This window comes from Sorex araneus, chromosome 6 (assembly GCF_027595985.1).
Source record: "Sorex araneus isolate mSorAra2 chromosome 6, mSorAra2.pri, whole genome shotgun sequence".
NCBI lineage: Eukaryota > Metazoa > Chordata > Mammalia > Eulipotyphla > Soricidae > Sorex > Sorex araneus.
The window spans coordinates 159,239,306-159,254,889 of NC_073307.1; the positions used below are offsets into that span (position 1 = coordinate 159,239,306).

General features: G+C 64.1%; 1 protein-coding gene across 2 annotated transcripts; it reads left to right on the forward strand.

Annotated features, from left to right (window-relative positions):
* Positions 1-5,406: 5,406 nt before the first annotated feature.
* PPP1R32 (protein phosphatase 1 regulatory subunit 32) lies at positions 5,407-12,542 on the forward strand. 2 transcript variants are annotated; one of them, XM_055142701.1, is made up of 14 exons: positions 5,407-5,510; positions 5,784-5,920; positions 6,262-6,361; positions 6,562-6,718; positions 7,615-7,743; positions 8,021-8,081; positions 8,713-8,825; positions 9,329-9,388; positions 9,710-9,796; positions 9,888-10,001; positions 10,095-10,189; positions 11,812-11,976; positions 12,209-12,291; positions 12,412-12,542. In XM_055142701.1, the coding sequence occupies exons 2-13, from the start codon at positions 5,812-5,814 to the stop codon at positions 12,276-12,278; spliced, it is 1,260 nt and encodes a 419-aa protein (XP_054998676.1). In that variant the 5' UTR covers positions 5,407-5,510; positions 5,784-5,811; the 3' UTR covers positions 12,279-12,291; positions 12,412-12,542. The 2 variants fall into 2 exon arrangements, with proteins under 2 accessions (XP_054998676.1, XP_054998677.1); XM_055142702.1 differs by lacking the exon at positions 9,329-9,388.
* Positions 12,543-15,584: the final 3,042 nt, after the last annotated feature.

The window sequence follows — 15,584 nt, forward strand, 5'->3', positions numbered from 1 at the left end:
GGGGACCCTATGGGATGCTGGGATTCGAACCCGGGTTGGCTCTGTGCAAGGCAAACGCCCAACCTGCCATGCTATCACTCCAGCCCCTGTACTATCCTTTAAAAAAGAGACTGAGAGGGGCTGGAGAGATAGCACAGCGGGTAGGGTGTTTGCCTTGCATGCAGCCGACCCGGGTTCAAATCCCAGCATCCCATATGGTCCCCTGAGCACGGCCAGGGGTAATTCCTGAGTGCAGAGCCAGGAGTAACCCCTGTGCATCGCCAGGTGTGACCCAAAAAGGAAAAAAAAAAAAAAAGAGAGACTGAGGGGCCGGAGCGATAGCACAGCGGGTAGGGCATTTGCCTTGCATGCGGCCGACCCGGGTTCGATCCCCGGCATCCCATATGGTCCCCCAAGCATTGCCAGGAGTAATTCCTGAGTGCAAAGCCAGGAGTAACCCCTGAGCATCGCTGGGTGTGATCCAAAAATGAAAAAATAAATAAATAAAAAAGAGACTGAAAGGGAGGTAGTGCAGAATGATAGTACAGCGGGGTCTGGCGTTTGCCTTGCATTTTTTCGCTAACCCAGGATTTGAACCCCAGCATCCCATATGGTCCCCCAAGCGCCACCAGATATAATGCCTGAGTGCAGAGCCAGGAGTAACCCCTGTGCATCGACCCAAAAAGCAAAAAAAAAAAAAAAGATGCATCGCCTTCTTGCCCTAGGGGACCCCATGACCTGCCTCCCTGCCTCTCTATCTCCTCTGTTGAACGGAAGTGCCAGGGAGGAAGGGCTCCAGCCCCCGACACACAGAAACTCCAACAGGGCTGCTCTCTGCGTGCTGGTGTGGGGACCCCAGCTCCGACTCCATGCAGCCTGGAAACTCCAAGCTGTCTGGGAGAGGCCGCAGCACCTGCTTTGCTTGCTGGAGCCCCAGGTTCAGTCCCCAGGACTTCCTGGTCCCCCAAGCACTGCCGGGAACAACCCTCAGACGCTGAGATAAGCTCTCAGTGCCACTGGGTGTGGTTTCCCATCCCCCCCCAAACCCCACCCCGCCCCGCCCCACCCCCCAAAGCGTCCAGAGTTGTAGCCCAGCAGTAGAGCATTTGTGAGAGGCCCTGGGTTTGATACACGGTACGAAAAGGAGGAGGGGAAGGGGAAAGAGAAGAAAAGAGAAGACCAAGCCAGTGAAAATGAAGAAGAAAGAGGGAAGGAGGAGAAAAGAAAGGAGAAAGGAGGAGGAGGAGAAGGGAGAGGTAGAGGAGGATGAGAAGGAAGATGAGGAGAAAGAGGAGAGAGATGAATGAAGTGGAGGAGAAGGAAAACCAGTAGTAGAATGAGGCGAAGGACGAGAAGATGGAGAGAAGATGAAGGAGAATGAAGGAGGGGAGAGGAGGAGAAAGAGGAGGGGGAGCTGGATGGGGAAGAGGACGGGGCTCCTCCTCCTCCTCTGGAGTCCTGCTTGGCCCCCCCCCCCCTCCTCCTCCTCCTCCTCCTCCTCCTCCTCCTCCTCCTCCTCCTCCTCCTCCTCCCCCTCCCCCTCCTCCCCCTCCTCCTCCTCCTCCTCCTCCTCCTCCTCCTCTTCCTCCTCCTCCTCCTCCTCCTCCTCCTCCTCCTCCCCCTCCTCCTCCTCCCCCTCCCCCTCCCCCTCCTCCCCCTCCCCCTCCCCCTCCTCCTCCTCCTCCCCCTCCCCCTCCTCCTCCTCCTCCTCCTCCTCCTCCTCCTCCTCCTCCTCCTCCTCCTCCTCCTCCTCCTCCTCCTCCTCCTCCTCGGGACCCCAGCCCAGCCCACCTAAAGTCCCCACAGCAGGGCGGCATATCCTGCAGTTCCGGGAGTGGCCGCTATGTGTCGCCACATGACAACAAAACCAACGGCGAAGGCCTCCGCGGAGTGGGCGCGCGCCTGGGAATCCTGCGGTCCCCGTGGGCCGCCGGGACTGAGAGCAGATACCGGACCGCGGCCCAGCGCTCTGCCCACCGCCCAGTGTAGCACAGACCTCCCTGGTGGCTAGCTGCCCCTCCTCCTCACGCAGTGCTCCCTCCACACTCCAGCCACGCCCAACCGGCACCTCCCACCTGGGTCCCTGAAACCCACCTGCCCCCACTGTGCCCAACACACACTCACACTCATTTGCACACACGCGAATACACTCACAACACACAAATACACTCACACACATTCACACACACGCGAATACACTCACACACACAAATACACTCACACACATTTACACACACGCGAATACACTCACACACACAAATACACTCACACACATTTACACACATGCGAATACATTCACACACTCCCACAAATACACTCACACACCCCACACACTCCCACACACATTTATGCACACGCGTGCACACGCACTCACACACACACACATTTACACACACAAGCCCCCCATACACGAATACACTTACACACACACTCACAAATACATTCACATACAAACACCCACCCCCCACACAAACTCGCAAACACACACAAATTTACAACTCAGACACACACATCCTCACACTCACACACCTGAATACACTCACAGACACACACACCCTCACACACTCACACGTGAATACCCTCACAGACACACCCACACACATGAGTACACTCACATTCATACATTACACTCTCACAGTCTCACACTCACACTAATACACTCACACATCAGTCTCACACCCCCCAACATCCACACACTTTCACACACACTAACACACCCGCACTCATACATCACACACACACCCTCTCACACACTCAGTCTCACATACTCACATATGCCCACACATTCTCACACACACTAATACGCTCACACACTCACACCTGCTAACACACACCCCCACTCACACTCTCATACACACTCTCACATTCATACACACCCACATACACACTCGCACACTCTCACACTCACACACACTCACACTCACAAACTCTTAAGACACACAGTGTCACACACTCTCATATACACTCACACACACTCATATTCACACACACTCTCTGTCTCTGTCTCTGTCTCTGTCACACACACAGGATTTCAGTCACTCCACTCCCCTCCTGAGCCTCTGCCCTCTGGCCGCCAGGGCAGAAACAGACCGAGAGGCCTGAGCCCCCACGAACCCCGAGAGCAGGAGGAGGGAGCAAGAGTTGAACCGAGTGGGGCTTCCACCCCACCCCACCAGTGGCCGTGGGCTGCCCGTGGGCGGGCCCTGTGGAACTTGCCCCCCGTGTGCCCCTCCCAGGGGAGTCCCGCCAGCCCCCCTTTTCCAGAAGAGGAAACGGAGCCATAAGCACCACGAGTCGCATCTTCTCGGCCCATGCGCTGCTGGCTGCAGAGGGCGCGCCTGCCTGTCGCTGGGTCCCCCTCTCTGTCCTGGGGTGCCCCCAGCCACACGTGACCCCCACTTCAGGTTCCCAGCTCAGGTGCCGATGCCCCATGCTGCGGGCCGGCATGAGAATGCAGTGTAGGAAGTGTGTGTGTGTGTGTGTGTGTGGCCTCTGTGTGGCCTGTCACTATGGAGTCCCAAGCCCCCTGGCTGGCAACACCCCCCCCAACCCCGCTTAAGTTTGGCCACCTGCCTGTCATCACTGACTCTCCCCTGAGAGCCGCCCCGCCCCTCCCCCCAAGCCCAAAGGCTCAGGAATCTCTCCTAGGGGTGTGCTCCAGAGACCCTGCGGGATGCCGGGGATCAAACCCGGGCCAGGCGCGTGCAGGGCAAGCCCCTGCCCCGCTGTGCTGTCGTCTCCACCCCGGTGGTTTAATATTCAAGGTGCTGGTCCAGAGACACGGCGGTGATGCTCAAGCACCCGCCCTGGATGCAGCCCACGCTGACCTGACCCCGGCACCACCTGGTCCTCGGAAATACTGCCAGGTGTGCCCGCCGGCCCCCAGCAGCACTACCGAGGGGTCCAGGTCGCGGTGCCTGGACCACGACAGCCAAGAATTGCCCTCTCTCGGTTTCCCGGAGCACTGTTTAGGAGTCCCCGCCCCCACAAAAGAAGTGCTGGGGGGGGGGTCTTTATTTGGAAATCTGTTGATGTTTTTGTGCCCAGAAGTATGCCATAGGAACTTGACTTGTTTGGTTTTCCTTTTAGATTTTTTTTTTGGGGGGACGGGACGGGGCACACTCGGTGGTGCCCAGGGGTTAGGCCTGGTTCTGCACTCAGGAATTATTTCTGGCATTGGGTGCCGGGCATTGAACCTGGGTCAGCTGCGTGCAAGGCAAGTGCCCTGCCTGCCGTCCTGTCTCTACAGCCCCCCCCCGTCCCCAACTCTCACTGAAGCCGCTTGGCCTCTGGTTAAATCAGTCTCCGTTGATGTCATTAATCTGGGAGCCAAGTGGGGACTCGACGGCAAGCGGAGGGTCCATCCTGCTTCCTGTGCAGCGACAGCGATGGAGAGTGTGACAGGGGACCAGTCAGGCACCTCAGGAGACTCTACAAACCAGAACCCCACCCCCACCCCCCGGGCTCCCCAGTGCCCAGGGCACAGTCGGGACGAGGCGCCTTCTTGCACACCACTGACACTGGTTCAATCCCCGGTGACCCCTGAGCACTGAGTCAGGAGTAGCCCAGAAAGCCCCCCCGCCCAAACGTGTCCGAGCCCACCGGCAGTGAATGTCTCCCCAGAGCACAGAACAGTGACCCCAGGGGTGGGGATGAGTCTAAGCTCCATGAGTGAGCTCCCTGGTCCATCTGCAAACCGGGGCGAGGAGCAGCCGCCTTCTAAAAGGGGGCGCCCCCCCGCCCCCCCCAGCAGGCTCTGAGGCAGGAGGCGCGGGGCAGAGTCCACTTGGAAGCGTCTCCGCCCGCGTCAGCTCTGGACGCTTCGGGGCTGGGTAATGACACAGCCCCGTGTCCCTCGTCCCTCGGGGGCCCGGGGGATTAGCCTAGGGAACGTGTGTTGAGTGAGAGGGCTCGGCCCCCCGTGCTCAGCCCCGCAGCACATAGTAAACATTAATTTACCGAGAGGCTTAAGGAAAGCGCCGCGGCCGGCCGGGGCCAAATCTCTGCCGGGCTCTTTCCTGATGAGATCTTGGACGGGAGTTAAGCCTCATTCTTCTCCCCGCGTGAAAATAGGGATAAAAATAGCGACCCGCAAGAGGCTCTGGGCGGAAGGAGTGTCTGACCGTGGGCCCTCGGTCAGTCAAGGGTGCCGGGCGGGGGGGGGGGGGGCTCAGCCCAGATCCTATGTCGCCTGCCCTGAGGACTCAGCTGCAGGGGGGGGGGGTCAGGGGGTCTGGGGTGGGGGGGAGCAGGGCTGTGCTCTAGGGGCAGCCCCCAGTGCCCGCCTGCTGCTGCCTCCCACCCTCTGGGCCAGGGGAGCCCCCCCACCCCCCACCCCCGCGCCCTCCCCTGGCCCTAGAAGGGCCTCAGAGGCGGGACGCGGTTGCTAGGCGGCCGTTGCTAAGCAGCGCTCTGTGTCCTGGCCGCCTCCCTCCCGAGGGCCCCCAGCTTCTCAGGGGCCGCTCGGTCTCCCGCCTGCCGCCTCTGCCTGCCCAGCCCTGCCCGCCCCAGAGCCTCGGCGTGGAGGGCAGGTGAGGGGGGAGGGGGGCCGGCACCCGCAGGACGCAGACCAGGCCCTGGGGAGTGAGCAGACTGGCCCGGGGCCTGGGGCTGGGACCCCTCTGAGCCCCCAGGGGTGTTGCCAGGACAGGGGTGAGGTGGCCGTTAAGCTCCCCCCTAGGGCACCCCCTTCCGCCCCTATTGTGAGCTCAGCCTCTCCCACGGGGGCGTCGCCCTGTGTTTGTGCCTGGTGGACCCCCACCCCGGGGAGCCCGACTGACGGTGTTCCCTTCCTTCCTCCCGAGGTCCCCTGGGGCCCTGCCCCAGAGCGTCATGATGGGGAAACTGCCCCTCGGGGTTGTGTCTCCGTATGTGAAAATGAGTTCAGGGGGCTGTACGGACCCCCTGAAATTCTATGCCACCAGCTACTGCACGGCCTACGGTAAGCGCAGGACCACCCCCCTCCCCCACTTTCGGGAAGGGAGACGGGAGGGAGTTCGGGTCTTCCTGAGTGCCAGAGCTGCCCCAGTCTGGTCTGGCCCGGAAGGGCGAGAGGAACCCCCAGCCCCCCAGCTCACCCCCCTGTCCCTACGTGTGTGGCCGCCCTGTCCACAGGCCCCCTCCATCCCCCGCGACGCTGCCACACCGACAAGTTCCCGTCCTGCCTCTGCCCCGCCAAGGCCGAGCTCCTCGGAGCACTGTCACACTAGCCCCTGTAGGGCCCCCCGACGCGCCCCCCCTCCGGGATGCTGAGCACTGTCCCCCTCTTGCCCCCCCCCACAGGCCGGGAGGACTTTCAGCCCCGCATGGGCAGTCACAGGGGCACCGGCTACGAGCGCAATCTGCGGCCCTTGGTCACCTCCCTGGACAGCCCCGCCAGCGGGTAGGGGCTGCCCCCCCCGTCTCCCCACCACCCTGCGGGCCCCTGACTCGGGATGGCCACGGGGTGGGGGTCGGGGCTGCGCCCCAGAACAACCCGCCTCACGGGACCCCAAGGCGGGCGGGCGGGAGGCTTCGGAGCACTGTCCCCAGGGGAGGCCCTGGCGGTCCCAGCAGCGCCCCACCCTGCCTCCCCCCTGCCAGGGAGAAGCAGCGGGACGGTGGTTTCCAGACCCTGAGTAGCCAGCACTACCGGGCCCTGGAGGTGCCGGACGGCAAGGCCCCGCTGCCGCGGGCTCTGCACCAGACGCTGTCCGGCTTCTCACGGGAAGCCGTCCGCTCGGCCGCCCCGCTCAAGGAGGTGAGCGCCCCGCTGCCCCCTGGCCAGGGCCGCGGGCGGGCGGGACCCCCAGCTGGGGGCGCTTACATCACTGAGGGCCCTGGCTGAGGTGAGTGGGCGTGGGGAGCCAGAGTTTGGGGTGGGGGTCCACCCGCCTTTGTCACCTTGGCCCTCCCCCCACCCACCCCCGCCTCCACCTCCCCCTCCACTGCTGCCCCTTCCCCTCACCTCCACCTCTGGTGAGCCGCCACCGCCACTCCCCTCCGCCCGAGCTTCACTCCTCCTCCTCCTCCTCCTCCTCCTCCTCCTCCTCCTCCACCACTTCCCCGCCCCCCTCTGCCCCTGCCCCCCCGCCCCACTCCCCCCCCCCGCCCTCGTGCTGAGCACAGACACCACAACCCTGCCACGCAGCATGGCGTCCCCCGTGCCATCTCTGAGGCCCCACGGGCCGGGTCACCTCCATCTGTGCCACCACCTCCCCCACCGCCACTTCCACCGCCACTATGCCCCTCACCACCCTTGCCACCACCACCACCGGAACAGACACCCCTTCATCTCTCCCATCTGCTCCGAACGCTTAGTCCCGGAAGGGGACCAGAGAGAGAAAGAGAAGGGCCGGGGCAGCAGGAGTAAGGAAGAGGAGGAGGAGGAGGAGGAGGAGAAAGAGAAGGCGGAGAACGTGCCCCTGGGGGAGACCCTGGACCAAGACGCAAAAGGGCTTAGCGACCCCCTCGATGTGGCCGGGCAAGGGGGTGTCCCGGGCTGTGTAGACGGCATGTGCAAAGGCCCGGAGGCAGCCGAGTGTGGTGTGAAGAGGGACAGCTCCAAGGAGGCAAGTTGGCGGGGCGGGGCGGGCACTGTGAGGAGCGAGGACGGATGAATGTGGTGGACACATCCAGCTGCTCCATCCCCCGCAGGTCAGGAAGGTCCATTTCGACACTCAGGACTACGGGGCACAGAGCATCACGGGGCTGGAGCCCAAGGAGGTGCCCCTGCTCCACCAGCAGCAGGGCAAGGGCTCCCTGGAGTGGGAGAACAGCCGGCACGTGAGTGGGCTACGCCGGCAGGGCGAGGGGCCAGGGCCGGCCAGCCCCAGTGGAGGGTAAATCGGGTTGCCTCCCCCGCCACCATCGGGGGCTCTGGGCGCTGCTGTTGGTTACACCCAGGGTGGGACGGCACTTGGTGTGCAGCGTCCCGGGCAGGCCTGCTCCCCGGGGGTCGTCGGAGGGGGACTGGGCTCGGGGTGCGGCTCTCGGCACACACAGAGCCCCCCACCCCCGCCCCTCCGGCCCACACCCGCAGCCTGGGCCGTCTGTGTTCCAGGGCCCGCGTTCCATGGTGACCGAGTATAACTCCAAGTACAGGGAGCCTCTGAGCCAGCCAGGTGGGCACGCGTCTGTCTGAGCTCAGGCCTCCCTCCCGCGCGGCTGCCCCCCCCCACCCGGCAGAGACCCCGGGGAGGGGGTGGGATAGGGGAGCCCGGGGTGGGCCCAACCAAGTGAGGAGCCGCCAGTGGAAAGCAGAGGACAAAGAGGCGACTCCGGGGACCCCAGCCCAGCTGATGGCGGCGCCTGCCCTTGCCTGCCCGCCCCAAAGCACACGGCGGCGTTTGCCTGAGGACCCTGACACCTGTCACCTCCCCCGCCGCGTCTCTGGACCCGAGTCCTCCTCCTCCCGCCACGCACCCTGACAGTGGCTCCAGGTCTCCAAGCCCTTGTTCTCAGGGTTCGGCTTTTGTGTCTGGGCCATGCCTGGCGATGCTCGGGGCTTATACTCCCGGCTTTGCGCTCAGGGATCACACCCGGCAGGGCTCGGGGGCACCCTGTGGGATGCCGGGAATCGAACCCGGGTCGGCCACGCGCACAAGGCAAAGCACCCCCCCTGCTGTGCTGTCATTCTGGCCCCGGCCCACCTTCGGGTCCCTGGGACCAGCGGCTTCTCTACCCCATGAGGCCCTGGGCTTCAGGACACCGCGTGGGTGGGGTCGACCCCCCCCCCAACAGAGGTCTTGGCAGATCTGTTGCAGAAGAAATGCATCGGCCCCCGGGAGGAGAGCGGCTTCACCGAAGAGTCGACCAAGAACCCCATTGCCTTTCTGCCGCCTTCCCAGGCCCTGCCCGGGGACCCGGTGAGTCCTGGCGCCTGTGGCAGGATCCCCCAGGGGGAAACAAACCCCTTCTCGCTGGGGGTTTCTAGCACATTCCAAACGTCTGAGCAGCCTCGCTCGAATACAAGATGGACACACCCGGGAGAAAACGTTGGTGTTGGTTCAACTTTTCCCATTGATTTATTTTTTTCTTCTTTTGGTCTGACTTACTCCTGGCTCTGTGTTTGGTGGGCTTGGGGGGCCGTGTGCGATGCCGGGGATCGAACCCAGGTTGGCCACATGCAAGGCCAGCCCTCCCCATTGCACTATCACGCCATCCCTGGAGGTCCCCCATTGTATGGATGCGAAGACTGAGGTTCCAAGGAGGGACTCACCACGGGACAACTGTGACCCACCAGTTTGATATCATGTCCTTCAGGGCGGGGTGGGGGGTGGTGGCCGGATGTGGCAGCGGGGAAAGGTCAGTGTCACCCAGAAGGACGCAGCTGATCTGTGGGGCTGATGGTCCTCCGGCCTCTCCCCAGGTCCTTGTCCCCAACCGTAGTGTCACCAAGTCGGACTTTGTTCCTGTAAACTACCCTCGTGTAAGCCGAGTCATGGGCAGGTGGCTGGTGGGCGTGTCCGTGGGCGGGTCCTGGTGGGCGTGTCAACGGGCGAGGTCCTGGTGGGTGTGTCTGCGGGCGGAGTCCTGGTGGGCGTGTTGTGGGCGGGGTCCTGGTGGGCGTGTCCGTGAGTGGGGGTCCTGGTGGGTGTGCCCGTGGGCGGGGTCTGGTGCCCGTGTCCGGGGTCCTGGTGCCTGTGTCCGTGGTCCTGGTGCTCGTGTCCGTGGGCGGGGTCCTGGTGGGTGGGGGGCGCGGCCGGGCGGAGGGGGGCGCTCTATGCCAGCAGCTGGGTTGCCACCGCAGGGGAACGAGTTCCTGCCCGTGCTGGCCAGAGGGACGGACCGTGAGTCGGGCTTCAGCCGGCCCAGCGAGCGGAACATCAACCCCAGGGTGAGCCGCTGGAGTCTGGGGCGCAGCTGGCGGGCGGGGCGGGGTCCCCAGGGGCCTGTGGGGACCTGTGCTCGCCCCCCGCCCCCTGCAGGTGCCTGCCCCGCCGCCCGAGCCCTGCACCATGAGCCTCCGACAGTTCCAGTCGCCCCAGCGGCTGCAGCAGACCAACCTGGGCCTGCTGGGCCGCCAGTCCACGGGCAACAAGGTGAGGCCTGGACCCCGCGCCCCCCCCACCCTCTGCCCCGAATCCCCAGCGCCCCCTGACCTCACCGATCCGTCCTTCCTCCCGCCGGCACAGGAACCCTCAGGGTACACCCTGAACAACCCCAGCTATGTCCGGAGCACCCAGGACCCTGCCGTGGATAATCACTACCTGACCACCTACAACCAAGGGTGAGACCCCCCGCCTGGTCCCCCAGGAGGTCTGAGCTGGGCACGCAGAGGCGGACAGTGGGGAGCGTACAGCCTTGGTAGGAGCACGGGAGCCCCTCGCAGCAGACCCCAAGGGCCAAGAAAAAAATTTTTTTTTCGTTTTGGGTCTTACCCAGCGATGCTCGGGGGTTCCTCAAGGCTCTGCACTCAGGAATTACTCCTGGCGGTGCTCGGGGGACCCTATGGGATGCCGGGGATTGAGCTCGGGTCGGCCACGTGCAAGGCACACGCCCCCCCCCCCCCTACTATCGCTCGGGCCCCCGGGCTAAGAATTTGAGTGCAAGGGGCATTTGACCAGGAGGGCTATGGGGAGAGCAGGAAAGGGGGGCGCAAGGGGCGGCAGATCATGAGTAGGTCTCTGAGCTAGTATGTGAGAGGGAGGAGCAGAGACAGCAATCCATGACGCAGCTACCCCAGCCAGGGGCTATGCACCCCGGCACCTACGGGGCAGTGTGAGTCCCTGTCCCCAGGGCTGATATTAACCCCCAGACGCCTCCTTGCCGAGGCCAAGCCGCCTTCCCAGGGAGCAGTGGGCCTGGGACCAGCGAGGGGGCTGTAAGCGCGGCTAGGTGGCCCCGCAAGGCGGCTGCTAAGATGCTCGGGCCATTCTGTGCCAGAGGGGCTCCACGTTCCCTCGGCTTTGCATCAAGGAGTGACCATCCTGGGCCTCTGGGAGGGCTTCGGGGAGGAAGCCCAGTGCCAAGTGCAGAAAGCCCAGTGCCAAGGAGAGAGCGGCAGGAGCCGGCACTGGGAAGAGGAGCCAGCAGCGGGAGGCGGGGCCCGCCCAGGAAGTGGAGAGAGCGCTGGGAGGCGGGGCCAAGAGCTGGGGGCGGGGCCAGTGGGGGCGGGGCCAAGGCCCGGAGCAGGGGCAGGACCGGGGGCGGGGAGTTAGGGAACGGAGCGCGGGAGGGGGGACTCAGGCAAAAGCCGCCCCTGACAGCAGCTGCCATCTGTGTCAGCATATGCCACGAGCATCCTCCTTGTCCTCTCCCACCCACCCGCTCCTCTGTCTCCCAGGGTGCCCCTGCCGCCTCCTCCTCCCCCTCCTCCTCGAGCATCTTCCCCCTCCTGCCCGGGGGCGCCTTCTCGCCCCACGCAGGGTCCCGCTGGGCCTCGCCCCGCACCTGCCATCCTCCCGGGTGGGCCCGTCCTCTACCCACCTTCATGCCAGGTGTCCCGCACACGGCTGCTCCTTCCCGGGGATGCGCCCCCCCCTCGCAGTTTCTGTTTTTACAGCCTTTTAGGACGGGGGGGGAGGCAAGAAGGGGGGGGGACCAGGCCCTCATTTTCCTCAGCATCCGCAGAGCCCAGCCCTTGGCCCAGGGAACACTGGCCCAGTGTAAGAAAGGCGGAGTGCCCAGAGAGAAGTGGTGGGAGCTGGAAGGGGCGTCCCCCATCCCTGAGGTGTTCACAGGCCAGAGCCAGGTGGGGTGGGGAGGGCCCAGGAGTGACCCTCAGGGCCAGGGCGAGCAGGCGCCGGCTTCCTGGGGCCTCGGAGAGAAGGCTGGGGGCACCCGCACCCCCCCAGGCGGAAGGCAGGGTGCCTGCAGGGGGCAGCGGGGACCAGCCTCTTGGTGCTGCAGGTACTTTGACAACACACCCAAGGGGCTAGACCGGGAAGGCTGGACCCGAGGGGGCGTCCAGCCCCAGAAGCCCGGGGGCTATGCCCTCAACCAGCCGGTCACCCGTCTGGAGGGCGTCCCCAACCCGGAGGAAAACTTGAGGCGCCTGCACCCCCACGTGGGAAGGTAGGCTGCTCCCTCCCTGTGTGTCTGTCTGTCCGTCCGAGAGGCGTACCTCTTCCCGACTGCTGCCCAGCTCCCTCTGTCCTTCCTGCTCCATCCTTCTCCTCCTCCAACACAGCCCTGGGCCCCACCTGCCCGACCCCCCCAACCATGGGCAGGATCACCTGTGCTTGGCGGCCTGGCTGAGCACTCCTACCCCCTCTACCCGCCTCCCCGCCTCCCCGCCTCCCTGCAGAACCCTGATCGCCACAGACCCCTTCTACCGAAACCCACCCCACAGCAACCACTTCACTGCCCCCAACTGAGCCTGCGACCTGGGTAAGGAGCTGGGGGACGCCCCGCCCACATCTGGGGTGGGGGCCGTGGGGGGCAGGCTGAGGGGTGGGGAAGGCCCAGGATAGCCCAGAGTCCCTCACCTCTCCTGTCTGTTTCCCGTAGGTCCGCCGAGCCCAGGGGTCAGGAGCCGGCTATGTTCCTACTGTCCCCGTCCCCACTGGCTCTCCCCCTCACGGAATAAAGAGCAGTGGAACCCAGCTGGTGTCGTGTGCCCATCGTGGGGAGCTGGGGTGGCCGGATGCGGAGCAGGGGGACCTGGATGGACGCCTGGGGACTCTGGACTAGGCTCTTCCTAAGACTCAGACAGGAGAGTTTTTGTTTGTGTTTGTTTTTTGCTTTTTGGGCCACACTCGACGATGCTCAGGGGTTCCTCCTGGCTCTGCACTCAAGAATCACGCCTGGCAGTGCTCGGGGAACCATATGGGATGCCGGGAATCGAACCCGGGTCAGCCGCGTGCGAGGCAAACGCCCTCCCCGCTGTATTATCGCTCCGGCCCCAGACAGGAGAGTTTAAAGGAGAGAGGGCGGGGCTGGGGAAACAGGGAAGGTCACAGAGATCTCTCCCCAGAGACTGAGAAGGCTTCATCTGGCTGGACACATGGACGGTGACCCGTGTCCAGGGAGGGGCAGCCCCCGTGAGCACTGGCACCCCATTCCTGCCGGAGCACAGGTCCTGAGGGGCAACCGGAGCCACGGCCCGGGAGGATCTTGCCTGCAGGACGCTCAGCTGCCAGGCAGCGGCTGGTCACCTGTGGGCAGCTTACTCCGCACAGCAGGCGCTTGTGCAGGGCACGACTCGCACCCCTGTACGCTGCCAGCCCCAGCTCCTCACCTGCAGAGGGCCGAGGTGGCAGTGGCCCGGCTGGGAAGGGCCCCCGAGTGCCGCAGCCCCACTTGGCACTCAGAGCTTCAGCTGCGCCCCCCGGCCCCCCCTGCCCTCCACATGGCCCTTTGTCGGGGCTCAGCATCTTAGGGTCTTTGGGCCCTGCGGCCTGGCTACACCCAGCAGTCTGGAGCGGCAGGTCTGGGGATGCCCAGTCTGGTCTGGGGTCCCAGGCGGCATGTGGGTGGCATCGACTGGCTGTGGCATGGAGGGAGAAAAGGGGACACAGCCAAGAACCCCACAGACTCAGGCCCTGGTGGCCCCGCAGACGGGGGCCCAGTGAGCCCCACAGACTCAGGCCTGGTGACCCTGCAGACGGGACCCCATGAACCCCACAGACTCAGGCCCTGGTGACCCTGCAGACGGGGGCTCCATGAACCCCACAGACTCAGGCCCTGGTGACCCCACAGACGGGGGCCGGTGAGCCCCACAGACTGTATCTGGGTGGGGGGTCTTCAACAGAAGAGTCCCCACTCCAAGACTTCGGGACAGGGCTGTCCAGTGGCAGGGAGAGCTGGGCTTAACCAGCCATGCCTGCCCACCTTACACACGTGGACTCAGCACAGAAGCCACCTGGTACAAGGGCGGCACACATGGGCCCCCGAGGAGGCACAGAGACGCACCACGGTCACACACAGATGGACAGATGACAAACAGGCCCAGAGACCCGCACACAACACCGAAGACTATTGTGCAGGCACAGGCACACACACAGTCAGACCACAGCTGTGCATGCACATACATACACAAAGGCTGACTATACACATACATACCACACAGGCTGACTACATACATCCATACATGCATGCAGATGCACACACACGACACAGACTACCCACATACACATTCCCATGGACAGACACCACACACACACACACACATCCGTACAGGCAGACCACAGCTGTGCGCGCACATACATACACAAAGGCTGACTATACAATCCATACACACATAGGCTGACTACACATTCATACACACACGGGCTGATTATACACATCCATCTGTATACACACACACACACACACATGCTGACTGCACATCCATCCATCCACACAGGCTGACTATATACATCCACACACACACAGAGGCTGACTATACACAGCCATACACACGCGCGCGCACACGTGCAGACACACCAGGAGAGCCAGGCGGGTGATCCACCGTGCCCGCCCCCGCGCACCCCGCTGCTGGCAGCTGCGGCTCCCGCTCACCTGATCTGTCTCCCAGCATCCGGTGTCGGCCTGATCACACCTGCTCATTGCCTCCCGCACCCGCCACCCTACACCCTGTTTCCAGGACATCTGAGCCGGGGTCGCCTGGGTCTGTTTCCTGAGCTGGGGCTCTGGACTCACCCAAGCTCTGGCCAAGGCACCAGAGTGGGTGCCCGTGCCCCGCCCCTGTAAGCCACTGCCCACTCTGCCCGCAGCCTCTGGGGGGGAGGGCCCATTCTGCCTGCCCAGGTGGTTCTGGACTTCAGACAGGTGGCAGGAAAGGGCTGCTTCAGGGGCTCCTGCCCGGCCCAGGGTGAGAATCCCCAGGGGGCACCCTTGTCCAGGTCACATAGCCAGCAAGGGCCTTGGGGAGACCTACTAGGAAGGGGTGTTGGGGGAGCCCGGTGTGGCAGCGGCACCTGGGGACCAGTGACTGCCCGCCCCTCAAGGGTCCCCGTGGAAGGAGAGGTGGGGGGCCAGCCTGCGAGTTCCAGGGCCAGCGGCCAAGCTGTGAGACAGCATCCCCAGGGAGGAGGAGGGTTGGTCAGATTTCAGGGTGCCCCAGGGCTGTGCCTCAGAGCCCTTCACTGTGTGTGGGTCCCCAACCGAATGATGCAGTTCCCCTACCGAATGATGCAGTTCCCCTACTGAATGATGCAGTTCCCCTACTGAATGATGCAGTTCCCCTACCAAATGATGCAGTTCCCCTACGGAATGATGCAGTTCCCCTACCGAATGATGCAGTTCCCCTACCGAATGATGCAGTTCCCCAACTGAACGATGCAGTTCCCCAAGGGCACCAACAGGCCCGCTGGACTGGAGGAAGGAATGAGTGAACTCTGCCCATTGGGGGCCCAGATGTGGACACTGGGCCTCCCCTCCCTGGCGCCGTGATGCCAACCACTAGGCTCTAGGCCTCGTGCAGGGAGCAGAGTGGTCCCCGTGTGCCCGACGCCCCGTGTGGTCTGAGGCTCTGCTCTGGCCTCTTCTCCCTCCAGCAGCCCTCTGCTCTGTCCTGGCCAGATGCTGCCTGACCACCCCCCACGCGGCTCCTGCAGCGGCCCGAGAGCGCCCACACCCCAGCCCTGACCCCATCAGAGCCCCAGCTCCCCGTGGCCAGGCAGAAGGGTCACACGCTTCTGCCCCTGCCCGCTCCTTGGGGAGCTGAAGTCTCAGCCCGG

Excerpts from the sequence above, each read along its gene's own strand:
- PPP1R32 (XM_055142701.1), top strand. The coding sequence starts at position 5,812 with ATGATGGGGAAACTGCCCCTCGGGGTTGTGTCTCCGTATGTGAAAATG. Across the intron at positions 6,719-7,614 it reads CGGCCGCCCCGCTCAAGGAG|GTCAGGAAGGTCCATTTCGA; the intron begins GTGAGCGCCCCG and ends CATCCCCCGCAG. Across the intron at positions 8,826-9,328 it reads AGGCCCTGCCCGGGGACCCG|GTCCTTGTCCCCAACCGTAG; the intron begins GTGAGTCCTGGC and ends GCCTCTCCCCAG.